Genomic DNA, 24,021 nt, shown 5'->3' with positions numbered 1-24,021 from the left:
CTTTCCGTCCCTTCTGTGTCCAGCTCCCTGTGCAGCTGAAAATGTCGAAGCTAATTTGGATTGCGACAACAACACAGCCGAAGTCTCCTGGAGCTCAGCCAACGGAGCAGACTCTTACACTGTGAACGCCGTAGAAGATGAAGGCCACGTAGCTTCATGTGAGACCGATGAGCTACAGTGTGTTCTAACTGGTCTGCACTGTGGTCACCCGTATAACATCAGCCTCACATCCAACAGCGACCACTGCCAGACTGAGACAACAAATATTGTCACTTTAATCACAAGTGAGTTGAGAAACATCTAATCTCTACGTAGCTGGAGTTGAGTGAATGGATCTCTGATATTTACACGACATGTTGTGCAGGACCCTGTATACCGCTGCATGTTGCAGTAGACCAGCAGTGTGGGAGCAGCACGGCCAACATGTTCTGGGAGGAAGGCAAAGGAGTGGAGCTCTACCTGGCTACTGCCACCTGCAGCATGGGAATGACCATGCAGTGCAACTCCACCAACTCCACCTGCAGGTTCTACAACTTGCACTGCGGAGACACATGCACGTTCTCTGTGACTGCATACACTCACATGTGCTACAGTGACATCAGCAGCACTGTGGAGATCCAGACAGGTAGAGCTCATTATTCTCAAATAATTAAATAGTTAGGTTGTCCACTGATGGATTCAGGGATTGGGTTTTTGGTAACATAAAGACGAAGATTGTCCACCCTCATCACAGTTAGAAAAAGTGTCCTCTTGGATGCTTTTCAAGAAGTTTCTCTCTACTCTATTTATTTTCAATTTATTTATTTTGCATGCAACAGTCCAAGAAAGAAAAACGGATTTAGGGGTCTAATTTCGGCAGTATTTAATTAAAACTGTCGAACCAAAATACCCAAATTGTAATAAATAAAAGATATGTTATATTTCATTGTGTCTAAACAATTGGTTTATAATAGTGGATTAATTGAAAGGTCGATTAATCTATAACAATATTAATAATTGATAAATAGTTTTAATAGTTCTCGAGTGAGGGAACAATGGAGCGTGAGATGAGCCGGAGAATCGGAGCAGCGGGAGCGGTACTGCAGTCGCTTTACCGCACCGTTGTGACGAAAAGGGAGCTGAGCCAGAAGGCAAAGCTCTCTGTCTACCGGGCCATTTTCGTTCCTACCCTCACCTATGGTCATGAAGGATGGGTCATGACCGAAAGAACGAGATCGCGGATACAAGCGGCCGAGATGGGTTTTCTCCGCCGGGTTGCTGGTGTCTCCCTTAGGGATAAGGTGAGAAGTTCGGTCATCAGGGAGGGACTCGGAGTTGAGCCGCTCCTCCTTCGCGTCGAAAGGAGCCAGTTGAGGTGGTTCGGGCACCTAGTTAGGATGCCACCTGGGCACCTCCCTAGGGAGGTGTTCCAGGCACGTCCAGCTGGGAAGAGACCAAGGGGTAGACCTAGGACCAGGTGGAGGGATTATATCTCTTCGCTGGCCTGGGAGCGCCTTGGGATCCCCCAGTCAGAGCTGGTTGATGTCGCCAGGGAAAAGAAAGTTTGGGGCTCTCTGCTGGAACTGCTACCCCCGCGACCCGACCACGGATAAGCGGGAGAAGATGGATGGATGGAAATAGTTTTAAATATTTATTTATTTATTTTAGCATTTAAAAGATGAATAATGTTCAATAATACAGTATAAAACTTTTTCTATACATTGTACAAAACAAATAGATTATCTAAATATCTAAATGTTAAAATAGGGCTACCGTTCTATGGAGATTTGAAAAACCCCTACTTTAATTTTATGATATCATTTTTAATCAAATGTATTCATCATTTTAAAAATGTTTTGCCATTTTGTCTCCTACATTTCTGTCTGTCACCCACTTTTATAAAGACACCCAGACAATTCATCTTAGGTTTTTGTAATTGATAAAGAAAATGTTGTTCTCCAGAACCCTGCCAGCCAACTGGCCTGACAGTCAGTGGGTCATGTGACAACGATACGGTGGTGTTGGATTGGTCGATGGCTAAAGGTGCGTCAGGCTACGTGGTCACCGCCACAGGAGACATGGGATACACCTCTGCTTTCCAAACCGACGAGACAATGGTGGAGGCTGAGCTGCCGTGCGGACAATCATTCACCTTCACTGTAAAAGCTCAGGGTGACCGATGTGACAGCGCTGTGAGCCTGCCTCAAGAGTTCCAGACATGTATGAGTCTCTTTTATATTTTTGATAATGTGGTGTACAATATATTCATATAAAAATGATGACGCAACAATACATCTTCTTCTCAGCTCCCTGTGTGCCCGTGCATGTCCAGAGCTTCACATCGTGTGAGGACAGCCTGGGCTCAGTTAGTTGGGCTGAGAGCGATGGGGCGGACTCTTATTTGGCCATCGCAGTTGGACAGGAAGGCCACACCCACATGTGCACCACAAACACCACCAGCTGCACCTGGGACAACCTGCACTGTGGGGACTTTTACACCGTCCACATCATCGCCAACGACTACATGTGCAGCAGCATGCCGAGCAACAGCACAACATTACGAATGGGTAAACAAGCGTTTGTACTGTGCACAGCTAGAAGAAAGAAAAAACTGTCCTTAAATGTGAAGTCAAGGATTTTTTTTTAACAGGCCAGACATTAACATAAGCAACATTTTTAAAAAAACGACAGAATGGAAAGATATATTTGAAATGAACGTAGAAAATTAAAAAGTTAAATACATTACATTTTATTTGTTAGACGCTCTTATCCAAAGCGACTTACATACTCAATACTGTGGGCAATCCCCACAGGAGCAATTTGGGGTGAAGTGTCTTGCCCAGGGACACAACGTCATGCTGACTGCAGTGGGGTTTGAACCTGTGACCCCCTGATCCGAACACCAAGGCTCTATCCACTGCGCCACACGCCTCCCGATACATAAATACAATTGAGTGAAACCTGCTTTAAGTGAGGCTCTGAAATAATCTTAAGCTAAAAAGCACATGCATCACCAACACGTCTGAAACAATAACAAACACAAATTTTTTTACTCCTAGCTTTCCTAAATGATGATTTGTGTTCTGTTTTTTATATAATTACAATTTATTGGCAGGGTTTTAAATGTTTGTAAGAAAAATCAAGATTCCGATTAATCTCCTTGGTGTCAGTGAAATTGTAACATGTGTTTAAAATTATGTTTGACCAAATTACTATAATTTATTATATTAGTCGAGATACTATTCAGCAGATCAATGTAGAATGATAAGTGTTTTTTTCTTTGCAGCCTTAATCACAGCTAAACTTTTGTCTTCGGCTTTTAGCGCCGTGTATTCCTCAGAATTTGACAACCTTTCTGGACTGCACTACGAAGGTGAATATTTTACTATCACAAGCCATTTCTCTCAATGTTCATCTCTAGTAAAATTGTAAATCTTTCTGTCTACATTTCTGCACTTCTGAAAGGGTTTGAATATATAAACTGAAAATGACTGACGATACTAACTAACTATATTATTATCTGTTTGTAAGGTGGGGTTGCTGACCTGGAATGCCAGTGACACTGCTGAGTTTTACATTGTGACGGCAGAGTCCAACAGTGGCCACAAAGTGCAGCTCAGCACCACCGACACCTGGACCTTCATTTCTGAGTTTGAGTGCGGCCAAGAGTACTTCCTGTCTGTTCAGGCGGCAGACTCTGTGTGCATAAGCCGACCAAGTCAGCCATCAACACTTGAGTCAGGTAGATTATTATTTTCTAGCATAAAGTTACACTCTATTTTATAGCAGTATTTTATTGAACATTTGAATGACTAATATGACTCATTATTTCCTTATATTCTGTTATCTAGTTTGTTGTTGATTGTTAGCTTTAAAACGTGTTGTTTTCTGTTCTCCCCTCAGTGCCCTGCCCGCCCATTGGTGTCTCCAGCTTCATGAACTGCGGTTCTAACATCGCTGTAGTGTCTTGGACCGCCTCGGCTGGGGCGAAGTATTACACCGCCACGGTGACGCAGGAAGACGGACAATCAATGAGCTGCTGGTCTGACGGCGAGCAGTGTGGCATGCCAAATGTCCAGTGTGGACAGAACTACACTGTAATGGTCATCGCCTCCAACGAGGAGTGTAACTCTGACCCCAGTGAGGCCGACACACTGCAGTCAGGTGAGACCATTTTATCCTCTTCTTTTATGCCTTTTTTTTATTCAGCAAACAAGGTTTGTAAATACTATTGGTCAAGTTTATTTTAGGTGCCTTTAAGGGTATTTAATGTTTAATTGTATTCAAAACGCTCTCAAGTGTAGTTGTTTTCTATTGCCCATGCATGTGATATCAGACATCTTTAAAATTAGGCTTCTTTAGATGATCTCAAATGTTTTGTATCTCTGTGACTAGATAATGAAACGTACCCCATTCCCTGCCTTTTTCAGTGCCGTGTGTTCCTACTGACGTGGAGGTGACGATAGACTGCTCCAAAAATCAGGCTCTCGTTGACTGGAGTGCCAGCAAAGGGGCTCTGTCCTACAAAGCGACAGCTGAGAGCATACAGGGAGCCTTGTCCTCCTCCTGCATCAGCACAAACCTGACCTGCACCCTCACCAACCTGACCTGCGGGCACACATACTCCGTCCAGGTGGTGGCTGAGGATGATATTTGCTCAAGTTTACCCAGCCCAGATATAGACTTTGAATCAAGTAAACAAATGAATGGGCATGAATCACCTTTGGATGTTTACTTGTGAATCTGTTAAAGTGTTACTTCAGCCCTCCATTTCTTCCCTCCCTCTCTCAGTTCCCTGCACGCCCAGCATTGGCTCCGTGGCTCTGGACTGCTTCACAAATTCGGCCCTTTTGAGCTGGACTTACGCTGAAGGCGCCCTGGACTACACTGCGACAGCCCAATGTCCTGATGGCCAAGTTTCCACCTGCCACTCCAACTACACCAACTGCGAGTTAAAGGGCCTGCAGTGTGGTCAGACTTATGATGTCACCACTGTGGCTTCAAATGAGAACTGCAGCAGCCCTCCAAGTGCCATGAAACAGGTTGAGTCAGGTGAGCTCTCATATTAATAACACAAAATGTTTCGCCCATCCTTTCCACTGATATGGATGTGGTCTGAGACATAACTGACTTATTAGTTGACAATTCAGCCAGGAGAGGTCGGCCAGATAAAGATTTCCAGGTTGCTGTTAAGTTACTACAGAATATAAAGTCTGTTAAATCAATACATCTGACTATTCCTTCTCTCCCTTTCCTCCTCCAGTGCCTTGTCCTCCTGAGGATGTTGTGCCTGTCCTAAACTGCTCCACCAACACAGCCCGTGTGTCGTGGCAGGCCAGCAAAGGGGCTGATTTCTATATTGTCCAAGCCTTCGGCATGGAAGAACATGAATCTGTTTGTGAGACAGAGACACAGTCGTGCGTCCTACCAGAGTTCATGTGTGACTTCACCTACAACATCAGCGTGATTGCTGCCAACAGCATCTGCAATGTCTCAAAGAGTGACGTCTCGCATCTGCAAGCAGGTGAGGAGGATTTAAGAGATTTAACACACTGAGGCCTTGGAGCAGGATAGGAGAAAAGTGAATATATCTAATTGTATTCTATATACAGTACCCATCATAAAAACGGAAAGAAAGAAACACGTAGATCTTATGGTTCTGAATTCCATAAGGCTGAAACTAATTTAGGCAAAAACAAATTCTTGGCAGGACTGATATTGCTAACAAAAGATAATTATTGCACCTTTTCTGATCCTGAATCAAATTTAAAATGATTGTTTCTGTGCCTGTGCAGTGCCCTGTGTTCCGCAGCAGGTGGAGGCCTGGTTGAATTGTGAGTCTGGTGCTGTGGCCGTCTCCTGGGAGCCTTCTAAAGGAGCATCATCATACACCACAATTGCCCAGGGCAACGGGGGCTACGAGTCAACGTGCAACAGCAGCACGACAACGTGCGTGTTCCATGACCTGCTGTGCGGCCTCAACTACTCCATCACTGTCAGCGCTTCAGATGATACATGTAGCAGCGCTAAAAGCTCTCCGTTGGTGATCAACACAGGTAGAATACCTGTAATAATTAATGTTATATTAAACCTCTTTTTATACATGTCTATGTTCACACTTGTCTGTGTGTGTTTGTGTGTGTGTGTAGTGCGGTGCATACCACAGAATGTGAAAGCAGAGATGGTGTGCAGTAATGACACAGGTGTGGTGTCGTGGGAAGAAGGAGAGGAAGTGTCCTCCTACATGGTGCGAGCTTTTGGGCCCGATGGTGACAACATTAATTGTAACAGCACAACAACCAGTTGCCAGCTACCCAACATGCATTGCGGCCAGCTGTACAACCTCACAGTGACAGCTGAGGATGGACAGTGTGACAACAGCAACGCCTACCTCGACCTGCAGTCAGGTAAGATTATCAGTAGGGTAAGTGGCATTTTCTATGCCTATTAGTTGAGTGAAACAGTTTTTTATTGGTTATCTGACACTGTACCAACCATAGATAGTTAACAGTTTCATAGGATTGTTTTGGGATAATATTGGTGTTAGTAGTAATGGAAGGTCAGTCTCAGATAATAATACATTTGGTATGAGATAACGTACTGTAATATAACAGCAACACATGTGACAGGGCAGCCTAGAGATGAAGATGTTTCATAGACCTGTCCTTTCGGGACCTGGTTAAACACCAGTTGGTAGAATAAAACGTTTTTTATTGGTAAACTTAGAGCTAAACATGTGTGGCCACCAATGTTCCCCTTTTTGCAGTTAGTGGACTTGATGGGTGTGTTAAACTTGCTTTGAAGAATAAGTATGCAACACTACAGTCAGATGAGAATTAGCTGTTATTTACATCTCTTTTCCTCAGGCTTTTCTCAGGAAGAACAATTTAGTGTTTGATATTTGCTTGATTAGACAGAACATTCCAATATTTAGAAATATTAGTTATAAAGGAACTATATCGCCTCACTACTCTTTTTTCTCTCTCCCAGTACCTTGCAGTCCGACCAACGTCAAGGCTTCCCTACTCTGCGACTCAAACTCTGCTGCAGTGACATGGGAGCGAGCCAGTGGAGCACTCACCTATCGTGCAGTGGGCGTGACAGAAGATGGCAGCCATCAGACTGAATGTAACAACACCATGACCTTCTGTGACCTGAGCGACCTGCAGTGTGGACAGACCTACAATGTGAGCGTGTCCGCCCAGGATGAGTCCTGCTCCAGTGTGGAAAGCAACAAGGCTTACGTACGAACAGGTATTGTTAACATCTTGTGAAGGCTTGTTGTGACTTTATACAAATAGTCAGAGTATTATGTATTGTTTTTTTAATCTTTGCCTCTCCCTGCCTCCCCCCTTTTCTTTTCCTTTCAGCCAATTGTCCACCCCAGAATGTGGTCGTTGATTCACAATGTGATGAAGGCACCATCGTTGTATCTTGGTCCCCCAACACAGACGCCCAGTACTTCCAGGTGGCGGCAGTGAGCAACACAAGAGCGAGACTGTACTGTAACTCCAGCGGCACTGCCTGCACCATAAAGGATCTACCATGTGGACAGAGCTACAACGTGACGGTGCTGTCTGTGAGGGATGGCTGCGAGAGTAAGCCCAGTGCTGTGGTAGAGACTTCCTCAGGTAAACCTCATGCAGAAACCCACTTTTTTGTCAATTCAATGCAATTTATTAGCACAATTGTCAGGATTTAGGACTGAGAGTAGGACAAAATTGCCAAAATAGGCATTGTCAAGATTCTCCACAAGGGGGAGTAGCTGCCCAGTTATTTTCAGACCAAAACCAAGGCTTTAAATCCTGCGCCATCTGACGAAAAGTAAATACATGGGTTCTACAAATTAAACACATGCAGATACTGAAGGCAATACGTTTTACAACTACCTTTCTTGAGACCAATGCTCAAGATATTTAGAAATAAATATTAGCCGAGAACCAGCGATAGGATTACAAACAAAAAGAATCAGTCCTTATAGATGGTGGATATCCCCATGAACTACAGCTGCTGTTGTTATTTTGAATGCCTGTATAGTGTAACAACCGGTGTTTATGTGACCGGTAGTCACTCACGGTAAAGCCCACCCAGCCAGTGATTCGCTGTTGGTTGGCGCCTCCATTTCCCTTTCCCCCCATTTAGTTAGACGAAGCCGGAAGGGAAAGGGGTGTGTGCAGCAAGAGGGATCGGCGGAGCAACACGCTCATCTGTTAGCAACCAGCAGTTAGGTCGTTTAAAGTCCGTACCGTTTGTCTGATCCACCGTCATCCGTCATCATACCCTTGCTTCACGTTCCTGGATTATTGTGTACAAAGCTGAAAGGAGCCGCTCATCTCACAAAACCTTAAAAACCAGGACTGGATTACTAAAACCGACTGACATTCTCCTGTGGTAATTGACTGTTTTATTTATTTTGAAGGACACCCGGAGTGGAACGTTTTGGATTTAACATTGAACTGTGGGAAAACGAATTGTTACACTTACTATTTGTGATTATGATTTTGAGTTGCGTCCTTTCTTATATTTTAATGTCATTCAATGTTGGGTGTTTACAGTGAGATGTATACACCTTTGTGCAGATTTACAAAAACTGACTGACTAGCCAAATCTGAAACGTCAGGAGAGAGACCTGACTGGCACCCCAAATAACCTAAATAAGTAAACTGTCACAATATGATACATGTTATCCGCAGATGTAAAGTGTGAAGGTGTAACGTTCTGATTTCCCTCCACAGCTCCATGTGTGCCCAGGAACATTGAGGGCAGACTGGACTGTGTATCCAACAATGCCTGGGTGACGTGGGACGCCTCAGAAGGAGCCCTCAGCTACTCTGTACTGGCCACGGGGGTCGGCGGTCACAACTCCAGCTGCACTTCCACCAGCTCTCCCTGTGCTGTCCCTGATCTTGAATGTGGGGCGCTTTACACCATCCACGTCACTGCCGTCAACAAACACTGCCGCAGCAATCACAGTGCCACCTTTGAGCTTGAGACAGGTATTCAACATGATTCTCTTTTCTCAAAATAATAATTCAAAGTGCCGGGGTGTTGTCTTTAAAAGTCTTCTAGAAAGTAATCAAGTAAACATTGTATCGTATTAATATATTACCAAACACATTCTTAATGTTGTCTGGGACATAACTGTTACACTGACATCATACAGTAGGTCAGTGGTTCCCACCCTTTTAATATTTTCAATAGCTTCCATATCATGTGACTCCATATCAATGCAGCATAATACGATAGTAAAGTTCTGGACTATTTCATCAAAACAATGCATTAAAACACTAAACACAACTTGTCCTTTGACACAACACATAGTCATTTGACCCATTGATTATTGATCATATTGATGAGAGCAGCTTCAATTCAAATGTTTCCAGTATTCGAGTTATGGCAGTTAGTTTCGGTTTTATTTGTGAAATGCATAGTGTTAGATTGGGAGGTGAGAACAGCATGTTGTGGGGGAGTGAATAGTTTAATGGGAGAGTTGATAATTAGGAGTTAGGATTCCTTTACAATGAGTAGTGTTCCCCCCACTTTACAGCTTGTTGATCAAGCAGAGATGTTCCCTTCTAAAACCACAGATTGTTTAATTGAATAGTTGTCTGAAATAAAACTGTTATATAAAATAATAATCTTTGAAGGAGAACAAGGTTTTTTCTTCACTTTTCTATCCCTTGAATCATTGTGTAACCTCTCAAATTAATGTTATGACCCATTGGAGTGGTGGTGGCCCCTACTGTATGTTGAGAGCAGATTGATTGTTTGAACTGATCATCTGCAATATAGTTTTTAATTTTAATTGGAGCTTTATAATATATTATCTTATCAAATGTACATCTGCTTACTCAAAGTGAAAAAATCATCAGTGATATCGAAAGGAATATAAAAGTATGTGATGGTTTTAAAGGGCGTATGAAGGACTAATGCTGTAACTCATAAAGGCTTATAACATGATGCCATTTCTGAAGGTTATGAAAGAACAAGAAATTAGGAGAATACCAGGCTTAACTGTTCTAAAATGTACTTGACTCTGACTTATTTTATTGAGTATTTCTTACTGCTTGTGTTTGAATCCTCACGCTATCCTTTTTCTTATGCGTCCTGTCCCATAGGTCCTTGTGCTCTCTCATCTATTAGCGCAGTGACAGAATGCAACAGCAGCACGATCCTGGTTGAATGGGAAAAGATGGACGACACACCCCTCTACCTGGTGACCGCTGAGGGCCACGACCAAACCCTCATTTCCTGCAACAGCTCCTCCAACTCCTGTGTACTGCCGGATATCCACTGTGGCATGCATTATAGCATCATAGTATCAGCTTCTTCTGATAAATGCAGCAGCCTCAGAAGCCCTCCAAAGAAGATCAAAACTGGTAATTAATTCGCCAGTATATCTAGAACTAGCGTTTCTCTTAGTCCTGGGTCAGTTACTCCTGGATGTGTTTATCCTGTTAAGTCAACCACATCCTGTTTTTAATTAGAAAAGTTGTATTTAAATAGAACGACAAAAGGCGTTTTAGTCTTATATTAGTCAAACCTATTTCACGTATAATTTTATTTCCCTTATTATCCTATCATAAATACAGATACTCTTCTTATCTGGGTCCTCCTGACTTGGCTCATTGGTGATTTGTATTATGCACAAATATTAAACTACCGAAACCCGACCACACGACAGACAAACAGACTTTTTAAATTGAAATAAAATAAGAAAAACTCTATTTATAAGAATTGTATGTAAAGTAGTTATATGCAAAACTATTTTACAAGACATGCTTGAGCAGGGCATTTGAAATTGCCTCAAACTATACATAAACTCAATCTAGTCTATATACAGTAATGGATAGATTGTTGGCAATGCAGTGTGTCAAGTTTTTCTAGTTGCCAGGGGTATTGTCATTGCTGTTGTTTCTTTATGATATTTATGTGAAATAAATTATTTTGTGGACACCCGGGAAGAGATAAAGCAGCTTGTAATATAAAAACAAAACAGAACCATAAAACGTTTTCTCTGCCCTCCTTAGCACCCTGTGTCCCGGACAATGTGACAGTGGAAGCATCGTGTGAGGAGAATGGGGCCACAGTGAAGTGGGGACCCTCCCCTGTGGCGACGTCGTTCCTCCTGACAACAACAGGGAGGGACGGACATGTTGCGAGCTGCAGCACCTCAGAGAACAACTGCACCCTGACTCACCTGCACTGTGGACAGCTCTACAACTTAAGCATCACTGCCAGTGGAGACAACTGCACCAGCCAGCCCAGCACCTCAACCTTCAGGACAGGTAGAGACACGATGGGATATTTGTATTTATAGGACATTAAAGTGGTATATTGAAATCAGACAACAAGACAATTGAAACATCAAAGAGTGGAGGTAAGGAGGATTTTCCGGCAAGACATTTTCTATTATGATACTCCAATATTCATAAGTTATCAATTTTCAGGGTTTGAAAAAAAGCTTTTACTATCGATTACTATTATTCTGTATATTCATCAATATAATTAACACTATGTACCATTTAGCTGCTACTTTCTACAGTTTTGTTTCTACGTACTACACTGAATTTTACTGGACTATACACTTTACTAGTTACCTCTCCTAGTTAGATGTATCTCTCCCTTTCAGATCTTAGCCAACAAGGATGAGTTAACATTATTGCCAAAAAATGTAGAACCTGCAAATCAACTTTTCCTGATCAAATCTCTGATTGGAGTTATTTCCTCTCTGTGGTCGCAGTGCCCTGTGAGCCTTCCGGTCTCGCAGTGGATATGGATTGTGAGGCCAACTCTGCCATGCTGTCTTGGGATGCCAGTGAGGGCGCTGTGAAGTACTTTGCCTGTGCCCAGTCTATGGATGGAGAGGCGTTCTACTGTGAAAACACTGCAGCTTCCTGCACCATCGAAGGCCTGAAATGCGGAGGCGTTTACAATTTCTCTGTTGAAGCTTCAAACGGCGTCTGCAACAGCTCGTTCAGTCCACCTCTGCAGGCGGGAGCAGGTAAAACAAATTGATATTCACCATAATGGGTCAAACTAGTTGATTTAGTTCATTTTTACACAAATAAACGTAATTGTTGAATGGTGAATATATCAAAATGAGTCCTAGCCGAAAGTACAGAGAAAAATTGTCTGTCATGTTTTCAAAGGGATACATTTAACAAGTAGTTGCTCTGAAGAACAAGGGCTAGAAATGTTTTCTTGGCTAATTTAACTGGTAAAATGCTCAACTTATCTCTTCCCTCCTTAGCTCCATGCCCTCCAACTGGCGTCAATGTCAGAATACAGAAGATAGACCAAGGTCACTGGGCCATGACGTCATGGGACAGCGTCAACTGTTCTGATGTTGAGTACCAAGCGAAGATCACCGGCCGAATCCAAAACAACCCACAGTCCTTGATGGATGTCTCTTCTTACTGGCTGCCCAGGAAATACTTTGAGTTCCCAATGCCTTGCAGCACCGCTTATAATCTCACTGTACGCTCCAGAAACGCAGCTGCAGCCAGCGGACAACCCAGTGCCTTTAGTGGAGTCACAGGTAATGCTAGACTGCAATTAACCCCAACCTTATATACAATAGAAAATTCATTGTTTTTTTTAAACTTATAAATATTTTTATGAAAAATAATCTTCCTTTCTCTTTTGAGTTTAGATTTACGTTGAAAAAAGGTCAACACTATACTCTTCTATACTCTATCATTTATTATTATCATGAGTATACACATATTAAATACCTCGCTTAAAACACACTAACATGTAATTAGATATACTGAAAGTAGTTATTTATGTATTTGTCATAAATACAAATTTGGAGGCTGATGTATAGCAATTGTGAGAATATAAAACATATAAGAGAAGTTTTAATTGTTGACAAATTATTAACATTTTTAAACACTAATTTGTCTTTATATCAGCTTAAAACTAGTTATTTTCTGTAACACAATTACAGTATGACCATTTATTTATGTTGGTAAACTGCTTATTAATGTGAAATAGGGCTGAAATTAAGCCTTCAAATTATGATCGATGTTTTAAATGTAATAACAGTCATTATTTTAACTTCATTTCCACTGTGTTCCCAGTCCCCTGTGCTCCGCAGAATGTGCAGTTCACCGGTGACACAGACCCAGCTGAGCTTTCCTGGGATGCGTCAGTGTTTGCCACGAGATACAATGTCTACAATTTGTCAGGGGAAGATCGAGTTGAGCTTTGCAGCACCACCGGGCTCTCCTGTCAGCTGACCAACTTCGATCCTGACGCCACTGGAGTAACGGCCAGCAATGAAGAGGGAGAGAGCATCCTTAACCAAGATATTACAGGTGAGACAGGCAGGGCCAAAACATCAGACATGAAATATCTGCCTGGCTCTCACAGAAAAAAATAATGAGGTGTGTTTAATGCATATTCCTCACCTTCCTTAGGTCCTGCAGTAGCTCGCAGAAGAAGAGATTTGCAGGACAGTGCACGCTATGCCAGTTTAGACAAAGGTCAGTGTAGTGTTATTACTGTACATCACCTTGAAAAAGTATGTACTATGATCTGTACTATAAAACAACTAGTAATATCTTACCCATCTTTCTCACAGATCTAAAAATCCCGAAAGTGCTGAATGTAAAAGTAAGTGGACTTTCCTTGTATGTGAATTGGACGTCAGTGATGGATGCAACCGAGTACAAAGTTGTGATCGAGGAGCAACAGAAAGACCAGCAGGCCAATCAGCAACCTAGAGTGAGAATCGTGCAGGCTAATTTTTACAAAGAGAACGACCTCAAGCCACGGACCAACTACTGCATCAGGCTGGCAGCCAAAAACACCGTCAACCAAAGTGAATACTCCAAGCCAATCTGTAGAACCACCGGTGTCCCCTCATGAAAAATCACAGATCCACTTAAATGGACACTGAACTCAGCAGAAATATCTTCTTAATTGTTATATGTTTGTTTTCTTGACTCTGTAGCATCCTTAACACCATTTTAAAGGTTCAATCTTTAAGAAACTTTAAAAGGAAAATTGTAAAAAAGAAAGTTATTACTACAAAACAATGATTCTATTTCATCTCAAGAATGCATCACGATCAAACCTATGGCAAAACATTTTAGATTTGAATTATTTGAATCAATTGTTTTAGTAATAGCATATATACTTTTTCATAACTGTGGCTGGTATCCTAGAATAACAAAGTATTGCTGAATATTGTATTTATCAAAAATGGATTTATTTTTAAGATTGACAATTAGATTCTGTGGATGATTGCTAAACTAGAAAAGTAGTATACAAAATAAACTGGTAATTTATCAAGCAATATTTTTCAAAGCCATTCAGTATATATTCTTAATGATGTCCTATGTGCCTTCTCACTTTGTGAACACTTTTACAGATATTGAGTAAGATAAATCTGTGAAACATTAAAATATCCCTCTGTGTAAACAAAGATGTTTGAAACCTTCCTTTAAAAAAAAAAAAATCTAAACTCAATGTATGTGTGTCTGAATCCATCCAAAGCTAGTGAGCTGAGAAGTTCTTGCAATCTAATAATCCTATTCTTGAGTTGAGACATTTATCTCTTAACTCCTTATTCCAATCATCTTTCATGTTTCCTTCCCTCTCTATCTCCATCTTGTTCCTCCCCAGACACCTTTTCCCATCAGCTTTTTAAAGGTCACCTATTATGCAAAATCCACTTTTTCATGTATTTTATATATACATAAAAATGTGTCCCCTTTCTCTCAATTTGTCTTGATCCATCTGTACAAAAACCTGTCGGAAAATTTGCTGAGATTTTGGCCACTTTGCGTGCAACCATTGGCCAATAACCAACCAAGGTAACACCCGCCCAATTTATCACCTGAATCTCCTCGTAGAGCACCAGTGTTTTTTTAAACCAATCATCTCGAAGAGAACCATGGGGTGTGGCAGTTCATTTGTATTTAAAGCTACAGACACAGAATTAGCACTTTTGAAACAGGGCTGAAACAGAGCGGTTTATGGCATGCTACAATTCATGATCCGTTTGGTATGTCGAGCCAAACACTTCAGAGACATGTTTAGTATATATCTGAGGCCTCTAATATATTGTTGAGAAAGAGTATAATAGGGGACCTTTAACTTTGAATGATCAACTCTTCCATTACCATTCACTCTCCCACAACATGCTGTTCTCACTACATCCCTTTTGAACTACCACTTTTCATCATGCATTTCACAAATAAAACCAAAACTATCTGTCATAACTCGAAGGTTGGAAACATTTGAATTACAGTAAACCTGCTTTCATCAATATTATCTACGCACAATGGGTCACAAGGTTATGTGTTGTGTCAAAGAACAAGTTGTATTTAGTGTTTTTAATGCATTGTTTTAATGAAACAGTCCAGATCTTTACCGTTTTGTATAAAATAGAAGGTTTATTACAATCCAACAATATACTACTTGTCCAGTGTAGTAATACAATGCTGCATGATTTGGAGTCACATGGACTATCTATTGAAAAAATTGCTGAATTTTAATTAGTATTCATTACACATTTTTTAAAAGAGGGCAAAAACCCAATAAAAAGAAAAGTGTCCAACTCGTCCAACGTATTCATACCCAATGCTGCATTAATTTGGAACATAATTGTGTACCAGGTCAAGCAGAATGTGTACATGTATGGATAAGGTAAGTCAATAGATAAGCAAAAAGCAAAACAAAACAACCACAATAAATAACATTATTCGTGATAAATTACCAGTTTTGAAGGCTACTGACCTTTAATATCAGAAATCAGAAACAGGTTTATTGCCAGGTAGGTTCGCACATAGGCCTACTAGGAATTTGACTTGATGTGGTGCATACATAAAATATAAAAAACAAGAAATCTAATATAAAACAAAAAATATTTTGCACCGTAATAAAATATAGTTAAATAGCAATAAAAATAAAGCAGTAATTTACATGGAAATAGAATATTAACCAAGGTTACCTCTACTGAAGGCCAGCTGATACACTGATACAAATCCTGCTTTCAAGTAGCATTTTACACAGGAAAAACATAATGTATTATTGGTTGGGAAAGACCACAGACTCAATAACAGCGCCTTCTTGTGGACGGCGGGGCTGCCTGTGGTTAGCTTAATGCAACTTGAAGTCGAAGATGGAGCCAATGTTCACTCCGGCGCTGCACAGACAGAGACATCAGTTTGTCATCGATTTTGTCAAGAGGAAGAAACCCAAAAAGGTAAGTAAGTGAGAAACACACTTTATCCGCTAAGCCAACATTTTCAACGTTTTATAACGATATCTCCGAAGCTCTTTTCTGCATGCACCGCATGTGAGCTAACCTTAGCTTTATTCGCATAACATGGCTAATTCAAATTATTAGCATTCGGCTAAACTGAGTTTTGTTTTATGTTATAAAATTAACATTAGTTATGTGACTTCTACGGACCAGCTTATACTTAGTCACAAACATATTGATTCTCCCTGTTCCACCACAGGTGTTGGACTTGGGCTGCTGTGAGTGCGTTCTTCTGAAGCAGCTGAAGTTTCACCGTGAAATTGAACTGCTGGTTGGACTGGACATCGATGGTGTCCAAATAAAAAAAAAGATGTAGGCTACGTATGTTTAGAAAATCAAAATGCATAAGTTAAATATCTGGGGAGAGCCTTTATTGATTATAAACGTTACGATATGGCAGGTTTATGCAGAGGTGAAAACAATTATTGGTCGAGTTTATCAGCAAAAAACAAATTCTCTGCAATACTCAATGATTTGGCCCCCCTAAGAACAACCAGGATAAAAAATCGCGCTGAGCCGTGGATGCACTTCGGCATACTGACCGCCATGAAAACCAGAGACATAAAATGCTCTGAGTTTCATAAAAGTCAGTCAATGCTTTCCAAAAGCACGAGCAGTGAACTCCAGGCCCACGTGACTGAACAAAAAATTGAAAGAAACAGACTAAGAAATGACGTAAGCTCCATGATCAAAACTGCCAAAAAGAATTTCATCAATGTCAAAACTGAGGAAAACAAAAATAAACCCCGTGAACTTTGGAAATTACTCAATAACCAGCTTGGCTGCAGTAAAAAACTCAAAATGAGATTTTCGAACTTAAACATAAAGACAGATAACAGGCTCATCACAGACAAACTGGATGTGGCCAAGTACTTGAACATTTTTTTCACAAACATAGCCACAACTCTTGTAAAGAAATTACCCTCCCACTCAGGGCTTTTTGGAGTAGATCACATCATGACCTACTACAAAAACCTAGGGGTACGCAAAGATGATTTCAGTCTAGCAAGGGTAACAACAGCAGAGGTACTCATTAAACTGAGCGCCTTCCAACCTAACAAGGCCACTGGCCACGACAATATCCCCTCCAAATTCCTCAGAGACACAGCAACTGCCATCTCACCAGTCATAGCTCACATAATTAACCTCTCCATAAAACAGGGAAAAGTAACCAAAGACTTCAAAATTGCAAGAGTAACTCCCCTGCACAAAAAGGGCAGCAAATTGGACCCAGGCAACTACCGCCCTGTTTCTATACTTACCTCCATCTCGAAAGTCATGGAAAAAATAGTATATGAACAGGTTGAAAAGTACCTCTCGGAAAAGAAACTAATCTATGAATTTCAATCTGGCTTTAGAACAGCCCACTCCACTGACACATGCCTTCTTTATTTGAGCGACCACATCAAACAAGAGGTGGACGAGGGCAAGTACTGCGGCATGGTGATGCTGGACCTACAAAAGGCTTTCGACACTGTCAATCACCCCATTCTGATTGACAAGCTAAAAGCAATTGGTTTTGATAAACTATCGGTGAGCTGGATGCAATCCTACCTGGAGGGGAGAGAACAGATGGTGGAGGTAAACGTTACTCTGCCCCCCCCCCCCCTCCCAGTGAGCTGTGGTGTTCCACAAGGAAGCATATTAGGTCCGTTACTGTTCCTAATTTATGCAAATGACATGTCATCAGCATGTGACTGCAACTTGTTCCTGTTCGCGGACGACTCAGCCCTGCTGGTCTCTGACAGGAGCAGATTGCAGGTTGAAAAAACCCTCAGCTCCGAGCTCAGCAGAATCTGCACCTGGCTCGCCGATAATAAATTGTCATTACACCTGGGTAAATCAGAGTCCATTCTCTTCGGTTCGAAACATAATCTCAGCAAATCCGACGACTTCTCAGTTGCAGTGGGTGACATTATTGTCACAAGTAAGAAGGAAATTACATACCCAGGATCTATTCTTGAGGCAAACCTCTCCTGTGACAAAATGGCATCCAATGTAATAAAAAAAGTCAATCAAAGAACTAGATTCCTCCACCGGATCTCCTCTCTGGTAAACAAAAACACCCTGAAAACTCTAGCAGGAGCACTCATTCAAGGGTACTATGACTATGCTTGCACGTCATGGTACCATAGCACCTCCAAGGCGCTAAAAATAAAACTTCAAACATCGCAAAATAAACTGGTCAGACCTGATAACAAATCGCCCTGACCTGAAAGGCTTGACCTTTCATCTAGAACCCACCTCACCTCTGCCCACTTTGATAACCTAGGATGGCTTAGAGTAGACAACAGAGTACAGCTACTTGCAATGGGCCTGGTCTACAAGATCCACTACACCTCTATGGTACCCATGTACATGTCAACATTCTTCCCAAAGGTCAAGGAATACCATGATCATAACACCAGAGGGAGCTCCACAAATCATGTGAAACCCAGATTTGGCACAAAAAAGGGGGAATACACGTTTCGCAATTAAATTATGCCACATCAAGGTGGAACGCTCTTCCCACAACTGTAAAGGAAAGTAAAACTATACTTGCCTTCAAAACCTCTCTTAAAGAGCACCTTCGGGGGAGAGCATTGCAAAACTGGCCCCGGTAATGGTACAAATCTCAACCTGTCGTCCAATGGACAGCTCCCCCCCCCCCCCCCCCCCATCTATGTATATACTCGCATTTTAGACTATGTTACTAACTGTATATCTGGAGACTTGGTATGTCTTAAATGTCCGGTTAGGATGTATTAGAACGAAATCTAAAATGAAAATTGTAAATAAGCAATCTGTATGTTAAAAAACCACCTGTATGTAAATTGTAAATAAGCCATCTGTATGTCAAATATGTCTTATATGTCTTAAATGATATGATGAATTGGAAATGGAGGACCCTGATGTAAACAAGACGAAAGTCTTTCTCTGGTCTGCATCCCCTTAACAATTGTATGTTTTGAGCTGTACTGTACTGTACCCAATATACAAGCTGTTAATACACTTTTCAATCAATCAATCAGCAGAAAAATGTAAATATATTGGCTGGATGTAGCTTTTTAGATGTGAATACTTTAAAATACATTTGGATATGAATTGTCCAACCTATAGAAAATGTGATGGCCATTTTTCACTTTCCTCTTGACATTGTAAAGTTTAAAATGATCAAACTATTTGACAATTATAACACTAAATACAGTTATTTGCAACCCAAGATGTATGCAAATGCTCTCAAATAGTGAAATTGATGGTCACTGCAATGCATCTTTCCACCACCATTCATTTCACTTTATTGTTGTTGTTGTTGTTGTTGTGATCAGTTATACTGTGTGGATTTATAATGTGTGCACCTTGCTTGTATGTCCTTCAGGCATGGATTAGCTCCTATATCAACTGACTATCTGCAGCCAAGTTATGATCAGCTGCGCATCGAGCTGTACCAGGGCTCCGTCACTGAGAAAGACGCACGCCTCAGAGGATTTGATCTGGTGACCAGTATAGAGCTGTAAGGGAGTGTGTGGTTGTTGCAGTTCAATGTCTTCAAGGTTCCTTCTTTAGCACCTGTTTGTAATTTACCTATATGGTGTTGTCTTTTTCCTCACTATGTTCACCTAACCATCTATCGTTGAGGTGTTTCTATCTATCAGTCATTCGACCCATGATCTGAACCCCATGTTTCCTGTCTGTCTGCAGCATTGAGCATCTCACTCTTGCTGATGTGGAGCTTTTCTCTGAGGTGGTGTTTGGATACTTGACCCCTGAGGCGGTTATCGTCAGTACCCCAAACTCTGACTTCAACCCCTTTCTCCCTGGACTTGTGGGTTTCAGGCACATTGACCACAAGTTTGAGTGGACCAGAGCAGAGTTCAAGTCCTGGTAGGCAGATTTCTCATTTTCAGACTTAGAGTGTAGCGAACAGCACTACATTGATCGTGTTGATGAGGATGGTAGTGACAGGGAATGTAAATGGATACTTTTACTCTAAAATACATCAGCACTGTACACTGTAGATATTTGGTATTGTGGTTTTTATAGTATCTTTTTTCAGATTGTATTGATATTTTTATGTTATGAATGTATGTTTTTGACTTTTGCATTACTTTGCCTGCATTTTCTATTTCCTCTTATGTTTATTGTATTCAAGGCCAATTATTTGTAAGAGAAAACCTACATGGCTACTTTATTCTGATTCAATATACCAGTGGCGAATCGTGTCTATCACAACTGGACCTTCTGTAGACACATACACACACCCCCCCCACGCCGTTATAATATCCGTCTTTTCACTGAATTGTCGTCTTGAAAAGGGTACTCGCAACAATTCTGCAACTTCTTCATCTTCACCTGTTGCACTTGTCATTTCAACGTTAAAAACAATAAAACGGCATGAATTGCTTCGTCGCATTCATCTAGATCCTCTGTCTCGAGCCAGTTAACTAGTGGGCCTTCTAGAGTACGGTGGAACCGAGGGGAACTCTGAAAGAATACGCTCATTGGCTACAAATCAATATATGATTGGTTGATCAAACTGTCAGTCCAAACGTACGCTCTCATTCAGTGCAACGGCCAGGGCATTCGATCAAGGATGTAGAATACCTTGGTTGAAGGATATTCTACCCAGAGACCCAGAACAAGATCTGATTGGTTGCTTTCTTTTCTATCACAAAACCACTGAAATGCGTAGTGCATGGTCCGAGAAGGACAAACAAATCAATGTAACGCTGTAATATTACAGATCAACAACACGGATACCATTCTCATTTATTCATTTTATATACATTTTATTTATATAATTAAATTGATTGTTCCAGGGTATTCTCTGAATACCTTGAAGGCCCTGACGGTTCGCCACTGCTATATATATATATCCCCTAATGAAGGAAAGAAGAATCTAACTATTTTGTCAACATTACAACCCTCCTTAGGGCTATGAAGGTGTGTTTGCAGTACGGTTATGAGGTGGAGTTAACTGGTGTTGGACAGGCACCTCCAGGTCAGCGGGAGCGCGTCGGCTTCTGCTCCCAGATCGGTGTGTTTCACCGTCTCGGGGGCAAACAGCATTACAACATGTTTGATGAAGATGCTGAGGATGTGTTTTCATACACTCTTGTGAGTAAACGTCTTTATACACCAGTCATTTTTGAGGCAGAGATCCAGTCTTCAAAGAAACAACCTGTTGCTATCTAACTGAATAATGGTGACTTTGTCCCGCTCTTTCCCTCCCTGCATATTTCTGGCTGCCCATTATTTCCACTACAAAGTAAAGGCAACAGAAGTATAACATATTTTTTCTCGCTTGGTTGTTGTAATTTATTATAATGTATTCAACTTACAAAAGCTTTCTGGTTGTTTACAGAATCCCTTTAGGCTGGTAGCTCATTATTAGATCAACGTAGATTGAAGTACTGATGAAACGTCTTTACAATGACCCTTCTCTTATAACTAACCTAAACTGCATATAAGCCTGAGGCACACATACTTCTCCTTGATTTTGTATTATTTATAGTAAAATAGATGTTTATTTTTCAGCTGTATAGTATAATCTACCCCAGCCTGCATGACAACAACATCTTGCGGAGGGTCCTGATGTGTGAGGTAGTTTACTGGGCGGAGAAGCTGAAGAGAAGATGGATCGCAGAGGAGACTGGCGAGAGGGATGACACAGATGATCTGTGCCAGGCTGAGGGTGAAGGGGGGGAATGCTTCAGAGCATCAGAGAGACACGTGGACACGGAAGAGACACAGACAGGTGAACAACGGGCCTTAAAAGGTTGTATACAACTTTGGTTTGAAAATCCTAAATGGGAAACAGGCATTGAGGTTATTTTTGTCAAACCCTTGTGTGTGTGTTTTCTCTAATTCAAATATTTCTGCAGGATATCATTGTGCCTAGCAGCTTAAGTTACAATGTTCCTTAACAGATAAACACTTAGTCACACACAAACTTAATCATTTTCTTAAAAAACATATTTCACAGCAGCATGTGGAGCAGAGATGAAAACCCTGGTGGATCAGGAAGAGGAGGATGGAGAGCTGTTTTGGAGACACAGCAAACCGGATTCTGACAAATGGCGCAGGTGTTTTTCCTAAAGCAAGATGAAGATGAGTTATAAGCAGGGGTGCACATAACTTTTTTGCCCTGGTTCTCAAAGGAGCATCTGGAGATGTTGCTTGGTGCGCATCCTTAAAATGAGATAAACCGGACCTTTTGAGGGGTACTTGACTTTATGAATGGGGGGGGAGGTGAGGTGCGCTAGTGAGCACGCAGCAGGGTTGTGCGGAGCGCATAAAGCAGACCCTTCACGCGATAGCGAGGGGTAGAGCGAGGGATCGCAGATGCCGTCGTCCTCGTGGATGAAATTTTACTCTCTCTCTTTTTTGGCGGGGGGTGCGCACCAGTTATGTGCAGCCCTGGTTATAAGGCCGTTTCTGGAATGTGCCCCAGTAAACTGCTGTAGTCTTTCAAACGCCTATATTCTTAAATATCAATACTTGTGCACATTTCTATTTGAGCTGTATTGTACAGTATAGGTTTTGTTCAGAACATTGAATTAGAATTCTGTACAGGTTTTTTTCTTTTTCAAATTTGTATTTTTGTTTTAACCCAGTATTACTGCCTAGCTGCAGAAACAGATTAAGCTACACCAAATGAACCATTAAAAACTTTTTTTAGAATTAGTTTCCAGTCTAGCAGCAATTGCAGCAAACTGATTGGTTTAAGAAAAGTTGATTTGATTTAAAAAAGCTTTTGATAGAATACGACGACAGACAAAGCTTCATTTCGAAAACCTCAATGGGAGTTTTGAACGTAAAAGAAATCTAGCACAAATGTCATTATTGATATCCCGGTTGAGAAATATTTCAAAAAATCTGGCATCACCTTATCACCGATAACGCCCCCCTTTGTGTGTGCTGGCAGGTGTGTGTCTGTCCCTCTGGCTGTGCTCTGGTGCTGCTGCCCCAAAGTCAGCGTTCTGAGTGGAAGTGTCAGTAATCTCAGACTCCTCCTGATGGATGAACCCGGAGTGAAACTGAGCCAGGACGGCTCTGCGATGCTCCTGGATCACCAGGAACAAGGTAATGTTTCCAACACTTGTGTCTGTTATAGTGTGTGTACAACTTACACCTAGGAGGGAACTTGACCACCATGTTATAACAACATCTGAGTATAATATGTCATAAAGTCACTGTGAACAGCAACTGGACCAGTTATAATAAAATGCTAAAATGTATATTGTTTCCACTTGACCCAAATGAACTGGACTGCAGGAGTTAAAGCATCTTTGTTAATTAAGTAGTTCACAAAGTTTGCCCAATCACTAATCTTACAACTTAGCTCATTACACTTCCAAACAAAAGGCATCATGAGCAGAATTGTATTGTGTGTGTATGTGTATTTCCTGCGGTGCTGCTTATTCTATGAATTTCAGAACTCAAGGTTGTTCTGGTTGTGACAATGTTCCTTCATGTGTGTGTTTCAGACCTTGATGATGATGAGGAGCATCGTGCTGATTTGGAGGACAGCCCATATGCAGAGGCCCGCCAGTGCCCCCCCAGCGCTGAACCAGAGGAAGACTGGGAGGCAAATGTTTGATCTGAAGTAGGTGACTTCTTGAGTCAGCAATAGTTGACCTTGGTTACTACTGGACAGTCTAAGTGTGTTCACATAACAGGCCTTTAGAATAGGAATAAGCTGAAGGCTCAAATGTAAATTGTAAAATAAAAAGTGAGAAGAAAAAGGTCACATTGTAATTGTTTTACATTATACCCAAGTT

At 41.4% G+C, this 24,021-nt stretch overlaps 2 protein-coding genes across 3 annotated transcripts in view; both read left to right on the top strand.

The window, feature by feature from the left end:
* Positions 1-14,392, top strand: part of LOC117444999 (uncharacterized) — a 44,527-nt gene extending 30,135 nt beyond the window's left edge. The window contains exons 36-57 of the mRNA XM_034080395.1: positions 24-284; positions 365-625; positions 1,942-2,199; positions 2,286-2,546; positions 3,303-3,352; positions 3,511-3,721; positions 3,883-4,143; positions 4,410-4,673; positions 4,771-5,031; positions 5,243-5,503; positions 5,775-6,035; positions 6,129-6,386; positions 6,970-7,233; positions 7,350-7,610; positions 8,715-8,975; positions 10,098-10,358; positions 11,010-11,267; positions 11,723-11,983; positions 12,233-12,520; positions 13,065-13,301; positions 13,404-13,469; positions 13,568-14,392. Of these exons, the coding sequence (XP_033936286.1) occupies positions 24-284; positions 365-625; positions 1,942-2,199; positions 2,286-2,546; positions 3,303-3,352; positions 3,511-3,721; positions 3,883-4,143; positions 4,410-4,673; positions 4,771-5,031; positions 5,243-5,503; positions 5,775-6,035; positions 6,129-6,386; positions 6,970-7,233; positions 7,350-7,610; positions 8,715-8,975; positions 10,098-10,358; positions 11,010-11,267; positions 11,723-11,983; positions 12,233-12,520; positions 13,065-13,301; positions 13,404-13,469; positions 13,568-13,854 (5,312 nt within the window). The 3' untranslated portion in view covers positions 13,855-14,392. The remainder of the gene's footprint in view (positions 1-23; positions 285-364; positions 626-1,941; positions 2,200-2,285; positions 2,547-3,302; positions 3,353-3,510; positions 3,722-3,882; positions 4,144-4,409; positions 4,674-4,770; positions 5,032-5,242; positions 5,504-5,774; positions 6,036-6,128; positions 6,387-6,969; positions 7,234-7,349; positions 7,611-8,714; positions 8,976-10,097; positions 10,359-11,009; positions 11,268-11,722; positions 11,984-12,232; positions 12,521-13,064; positions 13,302-13,403; positions 13,470-13,567) is intronic.
* Positions 14,393-16,097: 1,705 nt separating this feature from the next.
* Positions 16,098-23,971, top strand: henmt1 (HEN methyltransferase 1). Of its 2 annotated transcripts, none has more exons than XM_034081079.1 (9): positions 16,098-16,198; positions 16,458-16,570; positions 19,617-19,751; positions 19,940-20,122; positions 21,172-21,355; positions 21,776-21,995; positions 22,227-22,323; positions 23,166-23,323; positions 23,728-23,971. In XM_034081079.1, the coding sequence occupies exons 1-9, from the start codon at positions 16,115-16,117 to the stop codon at positions 23,838-23,840; spliced, it is 1,287 nt and encodes a 428-aa protein (XP_033936970.1). In that variant the 5' UTR covers positions 16,098-16,114; the 3' UTR covers positions 23,841-23,971. The 2 variants fall into 2 exon arrangements, with proteins under 2 accessions (XP_033936970.1, XP_033936969.1); XM_034081078.1 differs by having other exon boundaries at positions 22,224-22,323.
* The last annotated feature ends 50 nt before the right edge of the window (positions 23,972-24,021 follow it).

The sequence above is a fragment of the Pseudochaenichthys georgianus genome, chromosome 4 (genome assembly GCF_902827115.2).
Source record: "Pseudochaenichthys georgianus chromosome 4, fPseGeo1.2, whole genome shotgun sequence".
NCBI lineage: Eukaryota > Metazoa > Chordata > Actinopteri > Perciformes > Channichthyidae > Pseudochaenichthys > Pseudochaenichthys georgianus.
Note: the sequence above shows the minus strand (reverse complement) of the source record. Positions and strands in the feature narration are given on the sequence as shown.